The sequence below is a fragment of the Cherax quadricarinatus genome, chromosome 41 (assembly GCF_038502225.1).
Source record: "Cherax quadricarinatus isolate ZL_2023a chromosome 41, ASM3850222v1, whole genome shotgun sequence".
Classification (NCBI taxonomy): domain Eukaryota; kingdom Metazoa; phylum Arthropoda; class Malacostraca; order Decapoda; family Parastacidae; genus Cherax; species Cherax quadricarinatus.
The window spans coordinates 9,869,774-9,896,232 of record NC_091332.1 but is presented as its reverse complement, the minus strand read 5'-3'; the positions used below and the strand labels follow the sequence as shown (position 1 = coordinate 9,896,232).

The 26,459-nt window shown below is 42.3% G+C and overlaps 1 protein-coding gene across 3 annotated transcripts in view; it reads left to right on the top strand.

The window, feature by feature from the left end:
* Lasp (LIM and SH3 domain protein Lasp) overlaps nucleotides 1-26,459 on the top strand; it is a 161,604-nt gene that overhangs the window by 56,611 nt on the left and 78,534 nt on the right. For all 3 annotated transcript variants that reach the window (XM_053786675.2, XM_053786674.2, XM_053786676.2), the window contains exon 3: nucleotides 22,254-22,338. In XM_053786675.2, the coding sequence (XP_053642650.1) occupies nucleotides 22,254-22,338 (85 nt within the window). The remainder of the gene's footprint in view (nucleotides 1-22,253; nucleotides 22,339-26,459) is intronic.

Genomic DNA, 26,459 nt, shown 5'->3' with positions numbered 1-26,459 from the left:
GGTCATCAGACGCAGATCGTACACTGGTCATCAGACGCAGATCGTACACTGGTCATCAGACGCAGATCGTACACTGGTCATCAGACGCAGATCGTACACTGGTCATCAGACGCAGATCGTACACTGGTTTTCAGACGCAGATCGTACACTGGTCTTCAGACGCAGATCGTACACTGGTCTTCAGACGCAGATCGTACACTGGTCTTCAAGCGCAGATCGTACACTGGTCTTCGAACGCAGCTCGTACACTGGTCTTCAAGCGCAGATCGTACACTGGTCTTCGAACGCAGCTCGTACACTGGTCTTCAAACGCAGATCGTACACTGGTCTTAACTGCAGATAGAACTGGATCTGGCGACGGCGTATGCCTTCAGGGAGGGAGTGGATTACAACTTGGGGTAAGAGGAATGGCAGGGACTTAGAGAGTATGTAGAAGGGCGTGGGGAGAGAGGGGAGAACATTGACCTTCGTGAGGTAGGTTGGTGTTGAACGGAAGCAACTGGTAACGCACGATACACGACTCCCGTCCTCTCCCAGTACCTTCCTTCGTCTTTCATCCATTACCCCTAGCCTTTTCCTTGAAAAACTGGTGCCTTCATAATCAAGGGCTCTTGATCTAAGGAACTGGAGATAACCTTTCTCTTCCAATCACTACTTCAGTAGCTCATTTACAGTCATTCGGGTTCAGTCTTCCGACAAGGCTTGTGGGCAAGTCTCCTTATAACTGCTGCTCCTGCTCATCATGCTGTACATATATATGTACCTGGAGGTTAGTCCACTATTGTGGGTCGCATCCTAGGAAAGTATGTGTCGGGGAAAGGGTATTTCCATAATGAAGTTCCCTTATTTCAAAAACATGCCCCTTTTACCTTCCCCATAAATGCTTTTAACCTTAATGTTCGTGGTTCTGGAGATCCAACCACCCTTCCCTTTCCTCCGTGGCCGGTTGATGATCTGGTCAGGGAGGATGCTTGTGCTCGTGGCACGCGGCCCAGCGTAGGCACCACAGCCCAGCGTAGGCACCACAGCCCAGCGTAGGCACCACAGCCCAGCGTAGGCACCACAGCCCAGCGTAGGCACCACAGCCCAACGTAGGCACCACAGCCCAACGTAGGCACCACAGCCAGGCTGATCAGAAACTGCCCGAGGAGGCTTTGTAAAGTTCCATCATGAAGACGCGGTGTTTTTTGTAATATCTTATAAATTTGAAAGAAGGTACTTGAATAGTCTTGGACCCATTATCATCAATGCGTTACCTGTGTCTTTCTGCACACCTTTCCGTTGGGGAGTATTTTTTGCACCGTGTATACTATCCCCGCTCTCGGAAGAAATAATTTTATTTGGAAACTCCCTTCAGTATTTACCACGTATAAATTACGATCTTTCTCGCAACTTTGTTTCTGGGTACAGTGTGAGTGACTTTGGCAATCCCAATACTTTAGGAGTTTTGTTAAATACGCATAGTGAAAGTTGTCTATTGGGTTCGCGCATTCGTGGCATGAGTTGCGTGATCGTGAGGGGCATGGAATTCGCGACTCTTAATGTGATGCGTCCGTGAAACAGCTGCATGTGTGTACATCCATGGCAGGAAGTGCGTGCTTGCCTGCCGGCTGAGAGATTTACCACCTGTGACTGACGGAAGCCTAACAGTGTTTAATGTGGTGGAGCGGAGTATCTTTTATTTATTAACCCTGTTGAATACCTTAAAAATATGTGACCACTTTCGAGGGTTCTTGTATCCTCCTTGTTGAGTGCTATTACCGGCCATATCTTTAGTTGGAATTGGTCACCGTTGAACATAATGCTGTTTTCCTTTGCTTGTTGGAAGACATTGTTAATATGTTTGTAATTTCTCAGTAATCTAGTGAGGCGACTTTCATGCTTATTTTGGTATCTACGAAGGATGATACAGAATTTTGGTTAGTGTTTTATTCAATGTTTTTAATAAGGTTGAGAAATAGTAAAGGCGCAGAACCCTGCCTTGAGGCTCTGAACTTTTTACTTTGCTAGGACTAGATTTTGTATTGCTACTATCATATGTGTTCTCGATGTTAGAAATCTGGATATCCATTAACCTACTCTTCCATGTTTCCACTTATCAAATGCCTTTGCATATACCGTGTAAACTACATCTGCGTTTCGTTTTCTTCCAGTCTGTGATTTTTATCATGATCTAGTAGCTGTGACAGGCTTAATCTTCCTGCTCTAAAGCTGCCTTGATTTGGCTTGTGTAGCTAATACTTTTCCATAAAATCAATAAGTTGGCGTCTCGGCACCCTTTCAAAGATATTTATCATTTTTTTTAAACAAGTCGGCCGTCTCCCACCGAGGCAGGGTGACCCAAAAAGAAAGAAAATCCCCAAAAAGAAAATACTTTGATCATCATTCAACACTTTCACCTCACTCACACATAATCACTGTTTTTGCAGAGGTGCTCAGAACACAACAGTTTAGAAGCATATACGTATAAAGATACACGACATATCCCTCCAAACTGCCAATATCCCAAACCCCTCCTTTAAAGTGCAGGCATTGTACTTCCCATTTCCAGGACTCAAGTCCGGCTATATAAAAATAACCGGTTTCCCTGAATCCCTTCACTAAATATTACCCTGATCACACTCCAACAGATAGTCAGGTCCCAAATACCATTCGTCTCCATTCACTCCTATCGAACACGCTCATGCACGCCTGCTGGAAGTCCAAGCCCCTCGCCCACAAAACCTCCCTTACCCCTTCCTTCCAGCCTTTTCGAGGACGACCCCTACCCCGCCTTCCTTCCCCTACAGATTTATACGCTCTCCATGTCATTCTACTTTGATCCATTCTCTCTAAATGACCAAACCACCTCAACAACCCCTCTTCAGCCCTCTGACTAATACTTTTATTAACTCCACACCTTCTCCTAATTTCCACACACCGAATTTTCTGCATAATATTTACACCACACATTGCCCTTAGACAGGACATCTCCACTGTCTCCAACCGTCTCCTAGCTGCTGCATTTACCACCCAAGCTTCACACCCATATAAGAGTGTTGGTACTACTATACTTTCATACATTCCCTTCTTTGCCTCCATAGCGTTTTTTGTTTCCACATATACCTCAACACTCCACTCTCCTTTTTTCCCTCATCAATTCTATGATTAACTTCATCCTTCATAAATCTATCTGCCGACACGTCAACTCCCAAGTATCTGAAAACATTCACTTCTTCCATACTCCTCCTCCCCAATTTGATATCCAGTTTTTCTTTATCTAAATAATTTAATACCCTCATCACCTTACTCTTTTCTATGTTTACTTTCAACTTTCTACCTTAACACACACACCCAAACTCATCTGGAGGTTATTCCGGGGATCAACGCCCCCGCGGCCCGGTCCATGACCAGGCCTCCCGATGGATCAGGGCCTGATCAACTAGGCTGTTACTGCTGGCCGCACGCAGTCCAACGTACGAGCCACAGCCCGGCTGATCCGGCACTGACTTTAGGTATCTGTCCAGCTCTCTCTTGAAGGCAGCCAGGGGTTTATTGGCAATTCCCCTAATGCTTGATGGGAGGCTGTTGAACAGTCTTGGGCCCCGGACACTTATGGTGCTTTCCCTTAGTGTACCAATGGCGCCCCTACTTTCTATTGGGGGCATTTTGCATCGCCTGCCCAATTTTTCTTTAGAATCTCCCATATATCACAGTATCATCAACAAAAAGCAACTGTGTCACTTCCCATTTTGTATTTAATTCCCCATAATTTAATCCCACCCCTCTCCTGAACACCCTAGCACTTCTTTTACAACCCCATCTATAAATATATTAAACAACCATGGTGACATTGCACATTCCTGTCTAAGACCTACTTTTACTGGTGTTAATGCTACTTGTCTTTTTTTTTTTTGTTTGCCAATGATCTGCTGCACCATTACCATGAGTTTATGGTGAGGCGGGAAACTCTAGCTTCTTATCTTTGGATTGATGTTAATTAGTTCCTTCATATTGACATTTAACCCGATATAGAATTTTTCTCGGGCTCCGAGACTTGTAAGACTTTCGAAACTCATCAAAGGTATAGTGTCAATATCTAGCTAGTTTCACTTGTTTACTACTAATACTCTTTATTTTTGCGACTTGCTGGGTTGACTGTTCAGTTTGCATTAGTTCTCTTAAGTCATTATCATTAGGTAAAGAGAATGTACTTGTTTGCATTTGAGAGTATCGTGTTCATCTCATGTGTATCTTAAGGGTTGACGGACAAGATCACAAGAAACCTAGTTTACACACGCTTCGTTACATAGTTCTCTGGTGCAGCAAGACGTGGAGGATGCAAAAGTCTGGAGATGAAAGAAACACCATTGATGGTTGTGACGGTATGGGAGAATTATAGGTTCAAAAGTAGAGATGAAAGGGGAGGGGAGAGATGGTAGTAGTAGTAGTATGGGCTGCCTACTTAGGGTTGACATGTTCCACAAGGCCACTGAGTGTGGGGACGGGCGGGGGGTCTCAACATGAGTGGTAGTCTGGCTGGAGAGGGAACATCTTTGGGTGTGACAACCCATTCTCCTTTTATGAAGGTCAGCTTTTGAAATTTCGTTCAACGTCAGTTATTAAACTTTTCCTGTTTTTCTCCAAATAGCATTTTCTTTAAGTTACGCTAAGTTAATTTGGGTTAAGATAGGCTGGGTTAGGTTATGTAATAAGCTTTTAAAGCATATTTAACGACAAATAAGTATATGTATTTGAAATATGCCGCAATACGTCTGTTAACGATATTGTCAAGGAAAAATTTGAAACTTTGAAATGAGAACATTTATCACTCTTCGTTCGAGAATAATGTGTGTGCAGGCTGGGGTAGTTGTCTGGTCCTGGCTGAAGTGGAAGTGGTCTGGTCCTGCGGTGGGAGCAGGGGTTAAAAAAATGCACTAGGCCTACTCGCCAAATACTAGGCAGGTCTCGCTCTACTATCATTATCGCTTCTGTATCTCTCCAACTCACCCTTACATTAAAGCTACCCGAAATATTGTCTTGTAGTTTGTTCCAACCATCTAGAACTTTATTGCTAAACTAGTATGGCCATGCGAGTTCAGATAAATCATAAGACTGGATGCACACTACAGTAAGCCTGTATTAATGTTGGTAGAATTACTAACATACAGTAATCCTGCTGGTTCTTGCTAGTAGGTAGATCCTCTAAAATTCGACCCCTTTTCATTCGTTTGATAATTTTACTTTTAAGGCTATTTTATGATGATAATTATAATGTTAATAAACAGTAATCTCAGCTGGAATGGAGTAGACGACAGACGACTCTACATCAAAATACTACTATGAAGGACCAAGGCGTGGTAATGTCAGATTCAACTTTCATTGATCACAGCTGTGTAATTACCAGTCTGGGAAAACGACAGGCTTGATAACTATAACCTTTAAGCCAGTGATACTCTAAGTCCCTCGTTCTCTTTTGTAACCATAATATTGCTGCACTCTTACGGCTCCGGTCAGCAAAGTTGCAGATCTGGGATATGTACAGGCGGCTAGGTTATTGTGCACCCCCATAACCATCCTATGGACAGTAGTGCAAGAGCATATGGATACACAAAAGGCCTAGGAACTAGGCCCCAAAAGGGTTAACAGGAGTACATTGCATTTATATCTACAGTTGAGTTATCTGTTGTATGCAAATTTACGAAATTTGTTTAATGGATCTGGTATCTTATTTCTATTAATAAAATACCTTGACATATCATATAGGTTATATATTCCTCAATAAGTGGATAGTTAAGCACATAATATTCAAGATAGTAACCATAGTGCTGACCACATACTTTGCATTTACTGCAGTTTGATCATCTGTATGTGTCTGTCTGTCAAACTGCCAGAAGTGCTTGTAACCAAACCTAAGCTTGGCTTCTACATCAGTCAGTTTGTTCACATTGCAAGTTACTCCATAAATGTACTTATCTGCGTTCATGTTATAGCGAGTGATGGTATAAATCTTGGTAATAAATACTAACAAAGTTGGTATAGAAAGACACGTAAGCAAACACTAGGACTTGTTAAAAAAAAAAAAAAACGTTTCGGTTCTGGGACCTTGATCACTTCTAACATACAGAGGTTACCTGGAGTTTACCTGGAGAGAGTTCCGGGGGTCTACGCCCCCGCGGCCCGGTCTGTGACCAAGCCTCCTGGTGGATCAGAGCCTGATCAACCAGGCTGTTAATGCTGGCTGCACGCAGTCCAACGTACGAGCCACAGCCCGGCTGGTCAGGTACCGACTTTAGGTACGTTTTCTAATAAATCTGTCTTAGTGTTTGCTTACGTGTCTTTCTGAACCATATTGAGTGATAGTTCGACTTACCATTTTCATTTTTTACTTAGTAAGTAAGTAAGTAAAGTAAATTTATTCAGGTATTACCTGGAGTTTACCTGGAGAGAGTTTCGGGGGTCAATGCCCCTGCGGCCCGGTCTGTGACCAGGCCTCCTGGTGGATCAGCGCCTGATCAACCAGGCTGTTGCTGCTGGCTGCACGCAAACCAACGTACGAGCCACAGCCCGGCTGATCAGGAACTGACTTTAGGTGCTTGTCCAGTGCCAGCTTGAAGACTGCCAGGGGTCTGTTGGTAATCCCCCTTATGTGTGCTGGGAGGCAGTTGAACAGTCTCGGGCCCCTGACACTTATTGTATGGTCTCTTAACGTGCTAGTGACACCCCTGCTTTTCATTGGGGGGATGGTGCATCGTCTGCCAAGTCTTTTGCTTTCGTAGTGAGTGATTTTCGTGTGCAAGTTCGGTACTAGTCCCTCTAGGATTTTCCAGGTGTATATAATCATGTATCTCTCCCTCCTGCGTTCCAGGGAATACAGGTTTAGAAACCTCAAGCGCTCCCAGTAATTGAGGTGTTTTATCTCCGTTATGCGCGCCGTGAAAGTTCTCTGTACATTTTCTAGGTCGGCAATTTCACCTGCCTTGAAAGGTGCTGTTAGAGTGCAGCAATATTCCAGCCTAGATAGAACAAGTGACCTGAAGAGTGTCATCATGGGCTTGGCCTCCCTAGTTTTGAAGGTTCTCATTATCCATCCTGTCATTTTTCTAGCAGATGCGATTGATACAATGTTATGGTCCTTGAAGGTGAGATCCTCCGACATAATCACTCCCAGGTCTTTGACGTTGGTGTTTCGCTCTATTTTGTGGCCAGAATTTGTTTTGTACTCTGATGAAGATTTAATTTCCTCATGTTTACCATATCTGAGTAATTGAAATTTCTCATCGTTGAACTTCATATTGTTTTCTGCAGCCCACTGAAAGATTTGGTTGATGTCCGCCTGGAGCCTTGCAGTGTCTGCAATGGAAGACACTGTCATGCAGATTCGGGTGTCATCTGCAAAGGAAGACACGGTGCTGTGGCTGACATCCTTGTCTATGTCGGATATGAGGATGAGGAACAAGATGGGAGCTAGTACTGTGCCTTGTGGAACAGAGCTTTTCACCGTAGCTGCCTCGGACTTTACTCTGTTGACGACTACTCTCTGTGTTCTGTTAGTGAGGAAATTATAGATCCATCGACCGACTTTTCCTGTTATTCCTTTAGCGCGCATTTTGTGCGCTATTACGCCATGGTCACACTTGTCGAAGGCTTTTGCAAAGTCTGTATATATTACATCTGCATTCTTTTTGTCTTCTAGTGCATTTAGGACCTTGTCGTAGTGATCCAGTAGTTGACAGACAGGAGCGACCTGTTCTAAACCCATGTTGCCCTGGGTTGTGTAACTGATGGGTTTCTAGATGGGTGGTGATCTTGCTTCTTAGGACCCTTTCAAAGATTTTTATGATATGGGATGTTAGTGCTATTGGTCTGTAGTTCTTTGCTGTTGCTTTACTGCCCCCTTTGTGGAGTGGGGCTATGTCTGTTGTTTTTAGTAACTGAGGGACGACCCCCGTGTCCATGCTCCCTCTCCATAGGATGGAAAAGGCTCGTGATAGGGGCTTCTTGCAGTTCTTGATGAACACAGAGTTCCATGAGTCTGGCCCTGGGGCAGAGTGCATGGGCATGTCATTTATCGCCTGTTCGAAGTCATTTGGCATCAGGATAACATCGGATAGGCTTGTGTTAATCAAATTTTGTGGCTCTCTCATAAAAAATTCATTTTGATCTTCGACTCTCAATCTGGTTAGCGGCTTGCTAAAAACTGAGTCATATTGGGACTTGAGTAGCTCACTCATTTCCTTGCTGTCATCTGTGTAGGACCCATCTTGTTTAAGTAGGGGCCCAATACTGGGCGTTGTTCTCGATTTTGATTTGGCATAGGAGAAGAAATACTTTGGGTTTCTTTCGATTTCATTTATAGCTTTTAGTTCTTCCCGCGATTCCTGACTCCTAAAGGATTCTTTTAGCTTAAGTTCGATGCTTGCTATTTCTCTGACCAGTGTCTCCCTGCGCATTTCAGATATATTGACCTCTTTTAGCCGCTCTGTTATTCTTTTCCGTCGCCTGTAAAGGGAGCGCCTGTCTCTTTCTATTTTACATCTACTCCTCCTTTTTCTTAGAGGAATAAGCCTTGTGCATACATCGAGTGCCACCGAGTTAATCTGTTCTAGGCATAAGTTTGGGTCTGTGTTGCTTAGTATATCTTCCCAGCTTATATCGGTTAGAACTTGGTTTACTTGGTCCCACTTTGTTTTTGTTATACACAATACAGTTACATAGAATTATCATACATAGCAGCATATGTGTAGAGAACCTAGGATAACCCAAAAAAGTCAGACAGAGTGACTTATTTCCATTGGGGTCCTTTTACCTTTATTCTCTTAATATTTATTCCTAATGCTAGACACAGACACTTGTATTCGCTTGAACTGCGCTCAGTTGAAGGTAGTCGAGAAAAAGGAATTATACCTTGAAAAACTGTGCAAAATATCCCCAGTGAAACCTAGGGTGTATAAAGAATAAAAGTGCACAACGTCCTGACTGGAACAATACACACAACCAACACGTAGGAGAATGAAACTTATGACGACGTTTCGGTCCGACTTGTTAATATTACAAGTCGGGCCGAAACGTCGTTATAAGTTTCATTCTGCTTTGTGTGGGTTATTTTATTTGTGTATTGTGGTGCATAGGTTGGAGTGCGGGCGGTGGGGACTAACAGCTTGATTGATCTGGGACTGGACCAGCGACCGCTGAGGGGAAGGGGCGGTGGTGGTGGCGGTGACCTCCGGAAGCGACTCCAGGTATCCTTCTATATGTTTTCTAACATAACCCTTCTTTAACATGAAGAGAACTGCGTTGCGAGTGGGGCTCCCATAGGGAGTAGGTGGGAGGGCGGTTCTGTGGGTGGAGGTGAGTGGATATAGTCTGGAATTAGGGAAGTGCTGGTGGCTGGGTCCGTGGGTGAGGGCTGGGGGGAGGGCATGGGCGAGGGCAGTCAATCACTTCTCCATCAGGTTATTGAGAGCTTCATTGTACAATACATTACCACACTGTCTGCTTTGAACAAGAACACAACCTTAACTTAGAAGCACCACACTTGTTAGATATTCTTTCTCAAGCTTCCATGTCTGACTCTTTTTGGGGGTTTTCTAGGTAATTTACACTTATGTATGATAAATGTACTTATGTGTGCCTGTGCCTAAATAAACTTACTGTGGAGGGCTCACGTATACATGCGTTTTCCCTGAATGACACTGGTCTTCATTGCTGCTCTTTTTGTATTTTAAAAATATTTATGGTTGGTTAATACTTGCGAGTTGTAAGCCTCTGTCGCCGCCACCTTCCACACCACTCCTTCCGGTTCTTATGTCTTCATTCAGCCTGTATATGTTAAGTAATTTCCTAATACTCTGTAGGGACTCGGAATGTTTGGTCTAGAAGTAAAACTTCTTAAATACATATAAAAGTTTCCACACTGTTCCACACTTGCCTGCATTCCTTCAGAGATCAAAATTATTGGGAGTGTCACAAATTCCCTTTAGCTGTGCTACTGAGAGAGAGAGAGAGAGAGAGAGAGAGAGAGAGAGAGAGAGAGAGAGAATGAGAGAGAGAGAGAATGAGAGAGAGAGAGAATGAGAGAGAGAGAGAATGAGAGAGAGAGAGAGAGAGAGAGAATGAGAGAATGAGAATTAATTAGTTTAATTTACTCCGGGAAAGTGCTAGAGGGATTAGGTTCGGATCTCCAAACTGATCTTTCTTTTTTCTTCTAGAGAGGGAGGCATGGTATGATTCAAAATATGCCAGTGAAAACGAAGAGGGTAAATCGCCATAATAGAAAACTTGACATACGTTTACATCGGTGGTACTAGAAATATTAACATGGATGGGCATTTAATTAAAACGTAAAATAGTCTGACCTAACTCAAATACCTTTGATTTACCTTAAATGGGTTTCTCGAATTTTTCCTATTCCTGAAGCCCTGCCCTGGACCAGGCTTGTCTGGAGCTTACCTGGTTAACTAGCTCAGAAGTATAGACCAATAGCTTTAACGTCCCACATCATAAAAATCTTTGAAAGAGTTCTAAGAAGCAGGATAGCAAACCACCTGGACTCCCAAAAATTGCACAACCCAGGGCAACATAGGTTCAGAGCAGGTCGCTCCTGCCTCTCGCAACTGCTATACCACTGTATGGTCCTAGATGCACTGGAAGACAAACAGATTGCAGATGTAGTATACACCGACTTTGCAAAAGCCTTTTACAAGTGCGACCATGGTGTAATAGCACACAAAATGCGTGCTAAAGGAATAACCGGCAAAGTAGGCAGATGGATCTTCAACTTTCTAACCAATCGCACACGAAGAGTAGTGGTAAACAGAGTTAAATCAGATGCTGCCATAGTGAAGAGCTCTGTCCCACAAGGCACAGTACTCGCACCTATCCTGTTCCTTATTCTCATATCAGACATAGACAGAGATGTAAACCACAGCACTGTATCATCTTTTGCAGACGATACTAAGATCTGCATGAGAGTGTCATCCATTGAGGACACGGCAAAGCTCCAAGAAGATATAAACCAAGTTTTCCAATGGGCAACAGAGAACAATATGATGTTCAATGAAGGCAAATTCCAACTACTCCGTTATGGAAAACTGGAGGAAATAATAACTAGGACTGAGTATACTACAAACTCCAATCACACAATAGAACGGAAAAGTAATGTGAAGGACCTGGGTGTGGTAATGTCCGAAGGCCTCACCTTCAAGGACCACAACAATGCCACTATCACATCTGCTAGGAAACTGATTGGATGGATAATGAGAACATTCAGGACAAGAGATGCTAAGCCAATGATGATCCTTTTTAAATCACTTATTCTCTCTAGGCTGGAATACTGCTGTACATTAACATCTCCATTCAAGGCAGGTGAAATTGCAGAACTAGAGAATGTACAGAGAATCTTTACTGCATGTATAAGTTCCATCAAACACCTTAACTACTGGGAGCGCTTGGAAGCACTTGACTTGTACTCACTAGAGCGCAGGCGAGAGAGAGATATCATAATCTTCACCTGGAAGATTCTGGAGGGACTGGTCTCTAATATGCACACAACAATCACTCCATACGAAAGCAAAAGACTTGGCAGGCGATGCAACATACCCCCAGTGAAAAGTAGGGGCGTCACTGATACACTATGAGAAAACGCAATAAGTGTCCGGGGCCCAAGACTGTTCAACAGCCTCCCACCCGCAATAAGGGGCATTACGGGAAGACCCCTGGTTGTCTTCAAGAGGGAGCTGGACAGATACCTAAAGACGGTGCCGGATCAGCCGGGCTGTGGGTCGTACGTTGGATTGCGTGCGGCCAGCAGTAACAGCTTCGTTGATCAGGCCCTGATCCACCGGGAGGCCTGGTCGTGGACCGGGCCGCGGGGGCGTTGATCCCCGGAATGCCCTCCAGGTAGACTCCAGGTAGGTAGGCTGTTGCTGCTGGCGGCCCGCTGGCCCACGTATCCATCACAGTCTAGTTGATCCGACATTTGGTGGGGGTGGTTGCCCAGTTGCCTCTTGAAGACTTCTGCACTTGTCCCAACAGTTTCTGATATCTTCTGATAAGATGTTGAATAGTCTGAGGTTTATTCTCTCTCTCTCTCTCTCTCTCTCTCTCTCTCTCTCTCTCTCTCTCTCTCTCTCTCTCTCTCTCTCTCTCTCTCTCAATAATGCTTATGGGTGGTGGGTGTGACGGCTCGGGTGATGGATAATGGATACTGACCTTTCCATGGGTGGGCTCAATCCTCCGTCAGAGACCAGGACCAATAATGTAGGTTGATTGTAGGTTAGGCGGCCCAGCCAATAGACAGCACACACACGGTGACTCTTGTAGGTCAGGGAGATAAATTTGCCAGTGTGAATGGCACAACTAAGGTTAGTAAAGTCAGGGCATCTGTGTGCCAGATACCTTAGAACCACTCACTGTCCACTGAGTAAAAATAATGCAATGGGAAAAAAAAATAAGGAAATAGAAGGTAAAATTAAGCTTTAGGAACCGGTAAGAGACTGAGGAAGACTTCATCAGCATCAGGTGTAACATATTTGATACGCCGCATTGTTCAACCTGTTACCAATATTTTTATTTCACGGATACTTTTATTGTGTGGGATACCATTACCCCATCACTCGAATACCTCCAGCAGGTCAGGTTTTTCTTTTACATCAGCATAACTATTTTACCTACATGCGACAAACACTTTAAGCCATTTAAACAAGAGTACTTACGTTTACTGCTACTTGAGCAAGGGCAGTAGGTATGCAAGGAAAATTATTCAAATGTATAGAGAGCTTTTACTATCCTCATGACAATAAAACGCCTGAAGTACTTGGAATGCCTCAGAGCATTTGGAATGTATTCTGTGGACCGGAATAGTTGATATATACCAGATAATATACACATGGAAAGTATTTGAGTCGAGTTCCCAAGTTAGACACACCATAACTTACTCGAGGAGAAGAGCATGGGTTGCATAGGCATAATTAAAGACCATGGATCACTGTGTGGTATGGTGGGTTCGAGTAACATTTTGGAGGAGTTGGAGAAATACGCACTTGGTCTGCTGGTGTTAATTAGGTAGATGGTCGTGACGTTTGTTAGCCATAATCCCATGGACTCTGTGCTGCACTCTAACAGCACCTTTCAAGGCAGGTGAAATTGCCGACCTAGAAAATGTACAGAGAACTTTCACGGCGCGCATAACGGAGATAAAACACCTCAATTACTGGGAGCGCTTGAGGTTTCTAAACCTGTATTCCCTGGAACGCAGGAGGGAGAGATACATGATTATATACACCTGGAAAATCCTAGAGGGACTAGTACCGAACTTGCACACGAAAATCACTCACTACGAAAGCAAAAGACTTGGCAGACGATGCACCATCCCCCCAATGAAAAGCAGGGGTGTCACTAGCACGTTAAGAGACCATACAATAAGTGTCAGGGGCCCGAGACTGTTCAACTGCCTCCCAGCACACATAAGGGGGATTACCAACAGACCCCTGGCAGTCTTCAAGCTGGCACTGGACAAGCACCTAAAGTCGGTTCCTGATCAGCCGGGCTGTGGCTCGTACGTTGGTTTGCGTGCAGCCAGCAGCAACAGCCTGGTTGATCAGGCGCTGATCCACCAGGAGGCCTGGTCACAGACCGGGCCGCGGGGGCGTTGACCCCCGAAACTCTCTCCAGGTTTCCAGGTCTACGTCCTGACTATGCCTGCTAGTGTTGCCAAGGTTTATACTCCAGGTCAGCGTGAGCGATCTTTCAGTGACTCAAACATCACATTCCTGTACAGTGACACTAACTACAGTCTATTTACATATGTAGCATTGACAGCTCGGATCATGCTATAAGCAGGACGACCTTGTCATGAAGGCAGATAGTCTAATACATACAATATAAATTGGTACATGCTACAGAAATGAATATCAGCAGTAATTCTATACATTGCAAAAGAATGTTAAGTAGGAGGCCGTACTTAGTGTCACGTCATAGGAATGTGACTGTAGTCACTGACAGGTCACTGAAGCTGACATACTAGAGCTCAAGCCCCGTCACTAGCCGCGGGCATAGTCAAGACAGAATGTAGACACAGAGTTCATTGGATTATGGCTGGAGCATGTCACGATCATCTGCAAAAATAAACCACGGGCAGAGCTATTATGTATTTCTCCAACGCCTCCATAATGTTAATCCCACTGTATAACATGTGGTCCAAGACTCGTCAGCTAGCAGCAGATACAGAAAATGTTCCTAGGAAACTAGGCCATTACCTGCAAACAAGTATCTGATCAGCAGGGTTGATCACGGCTAAGTTTAACACTGGCAGGATTGTTAATAATTCTTTGCGTCAGGAACATGTAAGATGGCAGGTAGAATGTATTTTCTATTTCTTATTTCTTTATAGTTATTCTTGAATTTTTTTTTCTTTCAAATGAATGTGACATATAACAGGCATGCAAAAAATTTTTTATCAAAAGTATGAGCGTTCAAGAAAATGGCGAAAATATGGCCAAAATATAAGACACGCACTATGTGCTAAGTAAATTTTGTTTATAAGTTGTGTTTCGCTCTAAACATAGCTTTACGTATTAATCAATACAAGTGTTTAGAAGGGAAATGTAGTTTATAAAGGCTTATTGTACACACAGTGCATTTCTACCATAATTGTGGGAAAGTCATCCTTCACTAAAGTATAGCGTAAGTGTTGGATGCCTCTACGGGAACCAGAAGTGTGCTTGAGAGTAGAGCCACGAGAGGCGACATCCAGCAGGCACCAAGAGGAAGACCAGGTGGCGGCCTCCAGAGGGAAGGCACGACCAGGCCACCTCACCAAAGTTGTATGTGAGGGACGCTGTGTATCTTGTTGATGCAGCCACCCTCTGCTACAGTGAAATCACGCAACATGGAATGGAGGCGCTTCACACCTACCACAACACACTTCTCACCTGATACACCACAAGCACTCCCAGCGCAGCACTACTACTCCCATGGCACCACAACCACATTATCATGACTCTCCTACCACTTCAATCACCCACCTAATGCAATCCGTTATCATCGCCTAATATTACATCTGGCACAGCCTACCACCTTCACCTCCTGACGTATCACAACCCTCACGTTTCACCCGAAGGTGAAACGAGAGGGACAGAAATCTTGAAAAAATGGATGAACAGGAAAGAAGGGGTCAAGAGTAGATTAAAGAGAATTGAAAAGGAAGGTGTGAATTTGAAAATAAGGAATGAAACGTGTAGAAGAGACAAATGAGGCTGGGAAAGGAAATAACACAACTGAGTTAAATAAGGAAAGGGAGACACTCAGAGAGAGGAAGTTAAAGGTGGAAGAGGATGTTGCTGTTGACATCAGTGATAACTTTCAGTATAGCTAAATAGGAAGACTCGAGAGCAAACGGTGGAGTTACCAAGACTGACGGTGAGGTATGCGAGACACGATAGCTAACCCCTCCTCGGCAGCATTACTGATCCACGCTTATGATCTTTTGTCATATTCAGTGTGAAATAAGGGTTTTCATGAGGAAAGGAGCTATAATGGTTTATATAAACAAGTCACTATTAGAATAAAAGGAGAAAGTGGCCTAGACAAATGGTTACAATATAAAATTGAAGTTCATGACCAAACAGTTTTTTATGGGTTCATTTTTTAAATGAGGTTTTCCATAGATATTCAAGCATAACAAGTGGTATATGTGAGAAACAAAACTGTTTAATAATCCCTTTTATAGTCTTGAAAATCAGTAATGAAGCTGAGCAGGAGAAAGGTAATAGGAAAAAATAAAGAAAAACATATCTGCTAGCGAGTCTGGCAACTGCCATCAGCTGACTAAGTTCTTAGTCAAATTATTTGGGAAAACTGTTATCACCAAGTCAGCACAGCTAATTGACGCTATTATATCACTAGTAATTATTTAATATTTACATATGTAAAATATATAGGTCTGTAAAGCCTAAATAGATCAGTGGTTAAGGGAGGTTGTGTGGACTTGACTTTCTCAAGGAATTTTAAGTGAAATTTTTAAGCACAGAACACACTGACTTATGCAGTAAGCTTTTAGGAGAGCTGGAGAGTTCTACGAGAGTTAAGAATTGTAAAGGAGGGTGTTCTAGTTCTCAAGGATGAGGTTCTAGTTCTTAGGGGTGAGAACCAAAACATCTTGGGGAGGAGAATGAGAAATTAAAATCTCATTTGCATAAGAAGGATGGCAAGTGCAATGTGAAGTGGTTGGCAGAAACGAGAGGAAACATGTTGGATGTAACAAATGGACAGTAGTTTCCAGAAATGGAAGGAGGATGAAATTGAAGGAGGCTGAAGGAAGGAGTGTTAGAGACCAGAAGTCGCTTTGCTGCCCTGCGAGACGAGTGTGGAGTTGTGGATACTTTAAGGACTTTTCCGTGGGCCAATGCCCTCTGAGGATCAAGGCCTGATCAACCAGGCCTTCTTAGTGGTGCAGTCAGCCCTATCGCGGGCCATATCAGAGAGAGCACAGACTTATCGGTCAGCCTCGGTGGGTTTTGTCACTAACGTGAAGTGGCATGCAGCAGGAATGGAATTCAACATGTGTGATGTTTGGCCATTGATTTTCTTGTGGCGCTTAACTTTTTGTAACACAGGTGTAAATCTTTACCAGCGTTGTTATTGTATTAGATGATGGTATCCTGTTGTGATGTGACTTACTGTGACTAGACTGTTATGACCTGTTGTAATATGACTTGCTGTATTATGATCTGTTGTGACGTAACCTGGTGTGGCGTTCTATGTCGAAATGTGTGTATAGTATTGTTAAGTCATCTCGAGTCATAATGGTTTGTATTGTTATGACTTTTGTATTGCTCTGTTATAATTAAGGGAACTATTTCACAGGAGTAGCTATTGTACTTTGATTATTCATTGTCATAAAGTGTTTAAATATATCAAACATTTCAATTTCAAGTGTCATGTAGGTTTTTGTTAGTAATTTTATATAACCATTGTACCATTGAGTGTGCAATGCATTAGTATATAAAGTTTCATACACGATATGAATAAGAGTGCCAGGTTTTGGATTGTATAGCTATTTTGTGGTTAAGGTATGTCCAGGTTTGGGTTGTTCCCTGTTTAGTTATATATATGTTGTTTTCTTTTATAATGCGTCACGTTTCTTGTTTTAAGTCAGTTATGTATAGCATACATGTATACTGTGTTTTTTTTTTTTTTAAATATAAAAAAAATATATCAAACAGCAGAGTTTGGCTTCGTTGTACACTAGCACTGAATATAATCAGACTTACAAAGGCAGACACAAGCACAGGAAGTGGAGGAGTGTCAGGGGGGAATAAGCGCGCCCCGCGGGTCCCAAGTGTGGCATCCTGCAGTAAAATGTTACAGTGGCAGTTGCTCACCTACCACAGACTGCTGCTTCACAAACACGTGAGGTAATGAACGTTTGGGAAGCAGTTGCTCTTACATTAACTAGGTCAAACTATTACTTCACCGATGCCTGAAATACTGAACGTTACCAGATGGCTGCAGTGGCAAATGATTGAATGTGTTTCCCAAGCAATGTAATTTAGGTTACTAAAAATGTATGTGTAGATTAATAACTGTTATTTCCGTTTGAAGTCTACATGTTAACAAAGATGAGTAAATAATTTAAGCATAATCAAAAGTTATAGTTTTGATTAGCGCAGTTTTTTCAACTATTTTTTCCAGCTCGTACCGGGTTGGTAATGATACAAAATACCGACAGAATGAGAAATCTAAAAAAATCCAGTTACATGGAAGTTTTACGGGCAACCTCACGCCAACACAGGCTTACCTGTGACCTGTTTCCAGAGTTTTCCTACTTCTGTTAATTGCCTGCTGGACCAGGCATTTAAACTATTGGAAACGCCTCAGTCCTAAATATGTACTTGCTGGAGCGGAGGAGAGGGATGTACATGATAATATATACGTGAAAGTACAGGAGGACGTAGTCCCAAATATGCACACTGCAGTAACATGCTAGAGGGAGAGAGATGGAGGAATAAGTAAAATAAACCTAGTAAGAACCAGGGGCGCCATGGGCACGACAAGAGAACGTTTTATCAACATCCGTGGTCCCAGACTATTTAACATCTTGCCAGAAGACATCAGAAACTGCTGGATCTACCAGACTGTGATTGATATGTGGGTCAGTGGGACACGCCAGAAGCAACAACCAGGTTGACCAGGAATAAAGGTAAAGGTGCATCAGTTTCCCCACAATCGAAGCTTTGAAAGGTCGAGTCATATGAACGTTGAGTGTTTATTCATTGACAGTATCTCGATTGGTAGCGCGCTTAGCTCGCACACTGAGGTCCGGGGGATCTATTCCCGGTACGGGTGGAAACATTAGGACATGTTTCCTTAAGGCACCTGCTGTCCCTGTTCACCTGTCAGTGAAATGGGTATCAGGGTGTTAGTCGACTGGTGCGAGTCGCATCCTGGGGACAAAATTGACCAAATTTGGCCGAAATGCTTTGCATAACAAGGGGCTTTTTTTTATATGGTAGTAGTCATTGATGTCAGCCAGACCTGTATACATTGTACATGTACTTGTAGAAATAGATTATTATTATTAGTAGTATTATATTAAAAGTAAAAATCGTAGCGCTTCTAATATCGACTTAAACCGAGAAATCTTTAAACTTATTTTTCTCATTAAGAAATTGCTCTACAATTATTTCTTCTCTATTTAAAAAAAATTGAGAAGCTTTTAAGGAAAATCTCAGGTGATGCATTGTGTAATAGGTAGAGTCTTGAGACACTGAAGCTCCACGTCCTATTGTAAATCACAGCACTGCCTAGGATTTAAATCTTCGCCACGTATGTACTTAATATTAGTTACGGCTCATTTTAAAACCCGACTTATTTCTATTATTTTTTCATATTTCTTGGTTAATTATGTAGTGCAAGTTTTTCATTTAGCTTTCTCAATACCGGTCTTGGAAGCACTCGTGCAGGACCAGCATCGTTCACTAAATGTAACTGCTTAATGCTATTGTCAGCAGTTTTATTGACATGTTAGTAGTAGTAGTCATGCGTGTGAATTAGTTCCCCAACTTCTTCACTTGTAATAAAGTTACTTAATAGCCTGAATATACACCACAAGCTAAACATTATATTTAACGTAACAGCTTTTCAATGATTTCTGTTCAGCTTTACTGTGAAGTCTTGAGCCATTATATTGTTCTCGATCTCTCAAAGCATATAAAATATCATGGACTTCAGCCACATTATTAGAGGGGTCACACTAGTACTTGTATTATCTTTCAACTTGGCTAGGTTACATAATTTCATTAATTTTAATCATATTCTCATCATGCAGGACCAGCATCGCTCACTTAATGTACAGTAACTTTGTTCAATTAAATTCAACATTGTTATCAGCATTTTACCTATTGAGAAAGTAGTAGTAGTGGTAGTATTGCCCTGATATTTGTGTGTCACGTCAGTGAATTAGTTTCACAAGTTCTGTCTTGTACTGAAAATCTTCCCAAGTGCTTTATTCTGCAGTATAGAACTGTTAGAATTCAGAAAATGATATGGTAGAAGTACTTGGAAAAAAAAACAAGAACTTGGTAATTAGTTTCACATACAAACTACCGTCGGTATCATGGAAGATAATGAGATTAATGAAATCGTGACGTAATGAAGCCACTGTTAACAAGGGTATTCACCAACATAAGAGTAGACGTACACAACTGGGTGTGAACAGTATCACCATCGGGTACACAACACCGGGTGTACATCACAAAACTATTAAATAACTGAATTAGTGGTGTGTATGTAAGTAGCGGATGCAACTCTTGGGTGTTCCGGCTCTCTCAGCACCGTGTCTAATGTGTGTAGTTTGTGTGGTGAATCAAATGACAGGTATGACCTCATGATCACCATGTGGAAGGCAGATGAGAGGCAGGCTGCGTTTGGTAGCACTTGTTTATTTGTGTTGTGGTTGAGATCCAGCTCTTGGTCGCACAGACTAATTTTAGTTTGCCATGAACTAACTTCATCGTATTTACTTTTGAATACCTGTGTGGAATTAGCTTCGACTTCGTTCAGTTAGTTCCACTCATTTAACACAGACAGACACAGACACCGACACACAGACACACAGACACCGACACACAGACACCGACACACAGACACCGACACACAGACACCGACACACAGACACCGACACACAGACACAGACACACAGACACAGACACACACACAGACACACAGACACGACACACACACACACACACACACACACACACACACACACACACACACACACACACACACACACACACACACACACACACACACACACACACACACACACACACACACACACACACTCTCTCTCTCTCTCTCTCTCTCTCTCTCTCTCTCTCTCTCTCTCTCTCTCTCTCTCTCTCTCTCTCTCTCTCTCTCTCTCTCTCTCTCTCTCTCTCTCTCTCTCACACACACATTCACTCTGTCGTGTCGAATAGGTAAAACTGGTCATTTAGCAAGAACTCGTTTAAAATTAAGTCCTTTCTAAATTTTTCTCGTATACGTTTAAAGATATTTTTTTCCATTTATGTTAATATAAAAATTAATTTTGTACCAAAAGAACCTTAGAAAACTTATCTAACCTTATTATAACAAACTCAATTTAATTTAGCCTAGTCCAACTAAATATATTTTAGATAGGTTGACAATAATTTAATAAACAAACACAATGAAATATTTTTTTCCGTTAGGTTCAGAATGATTTTTGCGAAATTATTGCATACACAACCTTTCTCTTGCCTTATTCGGCAAGAAGAGAGTTGCTATTTAATCCAAAATTGCAAGTTTTACCTATTCGGCACGGCATCATTATATATATATATATATATATATATATATATATATATATATATATATATATATATATATATATATATATATATATATATATATATATATATATATATATATATATATATAGTGTGTGTGTTGAAATGTTTTCTTAAATCTTGCTTAAGTGTTCTGCTTTCATCATTGTCTCCTCATTTTGTATCCTTCCCTGGTAAAGTCTGTCGTTGTCATGTTTCCTCTTGTACTGCGCTCTTCCAAGATATCTTAACTCTTGCGTCACAGATCCGGCACCAGTGTCTCGATACTTGCGTCTAATATATTTTCTCAGGTTTATGCTTGTGTTTAGTTAGGTAACTGCTTGACACTAGTGCTGTATATTAGAGTAACTGTTGACGGAAAGTGAAAACTGGACATTCATATATTTTTCACTTTATGGTATGCCTCTGATATTTTATTGATACGCTACAAGAAAGACTTTGTTTCCATTTTATGTGTTATGCTGTCACTCTCTCTGTCATCCAGCACTTACTGGGTTGGTTGATTATTCACATAGCGTATTTGTCATGCAGTTTCCTGCACTTCCCTTCCGGTCGTATCCTACTCGGAATGTTGTTGGTTACTATTGTAGATCTATAGGAGTTCATTATCATTGGCAGGGCATTTACATATATTAAGGACTATCAGGGAATATATTTAAAGCCTTGGGAAAAACCTAACTGCTCTCGCCTATCTTGTCATTCAGGGATTTTTTTTATTCATGCAATTACTGTGTTGCTTCAGCCTGCGTCTCTACCTTGAATAGTAACTGTGTACGAGACTGTGCAGTAGACCTTGTCTAGGAGTATGCAGTCTACCTGCACCTAGAGGATACCTGAAGACTTTGCAGGGGTCACAAACCCCCCCCCCCCCCCCACCCACAGCCCTGTCCAGAGTCGTGGCTCTGGTTGGGTGTAAATAAGAGCTGCATTACATGGTATAACTTATGTAGATGCTTTTATTGTTCTGATTTTAATAAGGTTTTGAGTATATACCATAGGGAAAATGAGAGCAAGTTTCTCAGCTGCACACAGGTGCAGCGCCTCTCACTCCTGTCTCACTATGAGCTGCATGGTTGAGCCCTCCTTTCTCCAAACATACTTTGGTGGGGGACGTGTTTGTTTTCTCGCGCTCTCTCGTTCTTTTCTCCTTCCTTCTTCATTCTCCCTCGTGTGCAAGCACGTTATATAAAATAAGTATAATTGACTGTTATTGCATTAACGATGTTCTTGGTGTCATTGTATAAGAAGTACTCAGATGAAACCAGAGTCTTTGCCACTGAAAGTTCCCTATTCGGGTGTTTATTCCCAATACGTCTTATATAATTTGTTACTTTTACGATAGGGCAAGATTCTCATTTCATTTCTTGGTGTAGTTCATTAAGTGTGGCACGGTTGTTGCAGGCACATCCCAAAGGCCAAGGCGACCACAGTGGCGGAGACACCAGAGATGAGACGGCTGGCTGAGAACACCAAAATTCAGTCAAATGTAAGTAAGCACCCCACTGTTGCTGTTTACCTGAGTCCTTGAATGACGGTTCCCGCACGAGAACATTTTACACTCTTGGTCTACCAAGTTCATGAAAGGTAAGTCAGCGGCAGGTGTTGCAGTTGGCCAGCCATAGGGCCACCCGCTGTCCTTGTACAGCATCTTGGCGCCCCCCTTTTCTCACCACTGAAATGGTCATCTTTTCATAAAGAATCGTGCCAAGTTTTTTTTTCCTGAAGAATAAACTAACAATCGTCTTCTGGTTAATAATAGGTAAATTATCTAGTAAATGTTAATGATCAAACTACGTAACCTTCAGAGAACACGTACTATGTATAATAATACAAACTGCAATAAAGAGTTACGTAACAGGTTCTTTTTATTAGGAACATAAATATGTATGCAGCACATCAGCAGAGACAGCTTTTGTAGCGCTTATGTGCTTAACTGCAATGCACAAGGACACCTAATGAAGAGGAAAGAAACCAAATTGTAGAAATGTCGTTGCCCTGAGGCAGCCTTGATGGCTGTGTCCAACACGGTGGCCCAGAACTCTGCAAATTTTAGCATATCAAATGTCTTTGTAAAACTGATCCTACTCTGCTACACAACTTGACCCCACACGTGACCCCACTTAATTCTGCTGACCTCTGTCAACTATTATATACTGTTTTCCGTCACTTTTTCCCCCCTTGTAATTGATAAAATCCTGGTGGATGAAATGTCTCCAGCAGTAACAGCCGGCGTGACCAGGCAAGCGTCGCTACAGGAGTAGAAAACTCGAAATCCATCTAAGGTATACCCAAGGGAAGGTAAATTCGCTGCGATAATTTCCAAAACTAGAATGCCACGTTAATATTTTTTAAAGCAATCTTGATCTCAAGGTTAAAATAGTTTCTTGTTTCCGTTCTTTTAATTAAAGCAGAGTAGATATTAGAGGTAGAAAATATATAGAAATGATTGGTGTCAGACTCAATAAAGCATCACAGTAATTTGAATGTGCTCTTTGGAAGGAAGAAGAAAGAAGTCTGATGCATGAGCACTACTCTGTGAGGCCGGAGACCCAGCAGAGGGGCCGATGGAAGACGGCTAAGGTAACCTGCTACACTCAGAGTTGAAATACCGACTTACTAGAGTGAGAGATACGGGATGAAGTGCAGAACATAGCCACGGATCAGACTCTTCAACCATATACCTACAGATGTATGAAATTTCCTCAGTAATGACAGAAATCTTCGAAAAGAAAGTAGAGAAGATTCTGAAGGAGGCGCCTGATAACAAGGCTGAGGTCTATAATTGTCCATTATATAAATAATAATAGCATAGTTGTTCTGGCAGCCCTAATTAAATCCTCGAGAGTAGAAAAAAACTGGACATGAACACAAGTATGTCAGAGGTCTATATGTATACCAGTAGTACCAGTGGTCATGCTATTACCACCACTTCCGCACCTTTCACACCTCGCCGCCTTCTGCCTGAGGGGCGTGCAGGAATAGCACTGGCAGGAACAACACTGTGTCTCGGTCTTCGCTTCACTCCCTCCATCCTCTGTTTAGCCATTCCTAAAACGCACCGTTCATCTTGTAACTCGTGTGCATTCATTCATTGGAAATAAACACAAAGGCAGTATAATGTGTACCTTTATTGACTACGTTTCGCCCACATAGTGAGCTTTATCAAGTCACAAAGTCTCGGACCAACAAAGCCCGTCTCAAATCCAACGTACCCAGTATTCTCCGACTGACTCTCCACATTATATATACTCGTGTACTCTTTATCCAGGTAGATCTGTTTGTGACTTGATAAAGCCCACTGTGTGGGCGAAAGGTAGTCAGTAAAGGATCACATTATACTACCTTTGTGTTTATTTTTCTATCTTGTCGGTATTTTATACCTTTTATTTCCGCATTCGTTCATTTCTGAACAGTCTAAGCAACAACCAAAACTTAATATTACTTTTAAATAAAGATTAGGTTGCTCCGGGAACTGACAGGATTCAGTCCCTGCCTGTTCCATCAGTTGCTGACACTCACGTTAATACCATCTTTCTCGAGTCATTGACAACGACTTTGAAGGGACTTGAGCTACATCCCATCGTTGCCACGTGGGTGTGAGATTCGTCCATAAAGATTTGCATAGTGAATCTTTTTAGCTGGATGAATCTTATTACGCCGGCATGATACAGTGGTTAGCACATTGGCCTGCCAGTTTTAGGACTGGCATACCATGGGCTTAAATCTCCTTCGTTCTGTGAGTTGCGTTTGTAGTCAAGTGGGGCCCATGCTAACCTCTGATTTGAAATATACCTAGTTGCACGAATGTTATTAACCCTGGGTGGATCGGTAACAAGAGCACTGGGCTTCCTGTTTTAGGACTAGCTTGACATGGATTAGACCACTGCTCATTCTCTAAGTTTTTTATAATCGTATTAAGATTTTTTGCGAGCCGTTACTTTTATTTAGAATAAATTATCCTTTTACGTATAGTTGACTGCTAAGAACCAAGTTGTAATAAACAGTGAGGGAATAGTGAAAAGATGTAGCTGACAGATGTAAGAGGCGGCTTTAGTAACTTGCCGTGCAGGCAAAAATTCTTAATAAAGTTTCAAAATGCTGCTTGTGTGTCTAGCTGCTACGAAAAAATCAATTACAAAGACGATGGGGGTAGCGTTTGGTAACGGATAACACACCACCGTTGCTTAATTTGTTGCAAACAGTATGCTCGTTATGTACCGTGTGAGGAATGTCTGCTTTCATAAATCGCATCCTAACCCTACTTCGGCACTGATTTTTTTGCAGACTAAAGAGGTCCTAGCTGGAGGGATGAAGAATAGTGAAGGGAGGGGGGGGGACAGAAAAGTGTGTAGCATAGGCAGAAAAATTGGCTATTAAATTACAGAACAGTATAATTGATGGAGGTAGGAGGGTAGTGGGTGTGAGGTAGACTTAGTGAGGTGATGGCTTTGTAGGTTTGTGGGCCTCTAGCAGAAACAGCCTAGTTGACAAGGCAATCAGCAATGAAATTTGGCCTCAGGCCTGGCCAGGAAATAGGTCAAGGGATGTGGTACTTTAGGTTCATTGTTTTGGCCAAATAAACTAACCCCAAGCATAACAGAAAAAATTACACTAAAATGTATTAAAAGTGGTTGAAACAGAATGGACCGGGTTTTTGTTTACTTGAGAACTACAGCCCGTCTCTATGTAACGCAGTAGCAAAGATACAAGTTGTAAGGCTTAAGCAGAGCCCTCTCGATGGTGGTTCACTTAAACGCGGTAGTGGTATTTGAGTGGTTTGTGCTTAGAGGTAGGGGCCTCTTCTCTGGGAGGGGGGGTACTCTAACCACAGGGTGCTTGCCTAAGAACTCGGCTGACATCTCTCTCGGTGGGGATATTTCCTCTTTTGTCTAAATTTTCTGACACTCGATGAGGCCATATTGTATACCCTTAATTCAATAATACTTGTCTAATACAGTACCGCCGTGGAATCTGTACAGAAGGTATCTTTTACAACTTTATTGCTGACCTCTAACCCAACTCGTAGCCATGACCTACTTCCTCCAGTGAGTTCCGCCCACCTGGGATTAATTTAAATTGCTTCAAATCTTCTCTGCTTCCTCGTGCATCTGCTTTATGAAGGCTAAGAGACTGAACAATTCAATATTTTTCTTTTCATTTCTTCCACGGTCTTCAGTATTTATTCTTTCCATTGGATTGGAAAAGTCATGGATTGCGCTAGAGGGAGGGCAGGTACCTAACAAGGAGCGTGCTGGGTGAGGGAGGGGAGATGAAGTGGTAGGGCCATCAACCAGGGCACTGTGATGAGACTAGCCAGAACCTAGCCTGGAGATGCCTGGAGATGTTGGTGGTGCTTGTGTATTGATGGTGCTAGTGGTGGCAGTGGTGATAAGTGTAGGTCGTGGATAATGATAGCTGGTGGCAGTGGTGATGGGTATAGTTGGTGTGGTGTTGACTTCATGATGGACGTTAGATCTGTTACGTACCATCTGCACTCTTGTGTTTTCATGAAAATAATTTACTACCGTAGCTCTCTTTTGTTAGATTTTTAAACTATTGTTTGGCCAACCAAAATTATATTGAACTTGTCTCTTTATTTAATGCTAA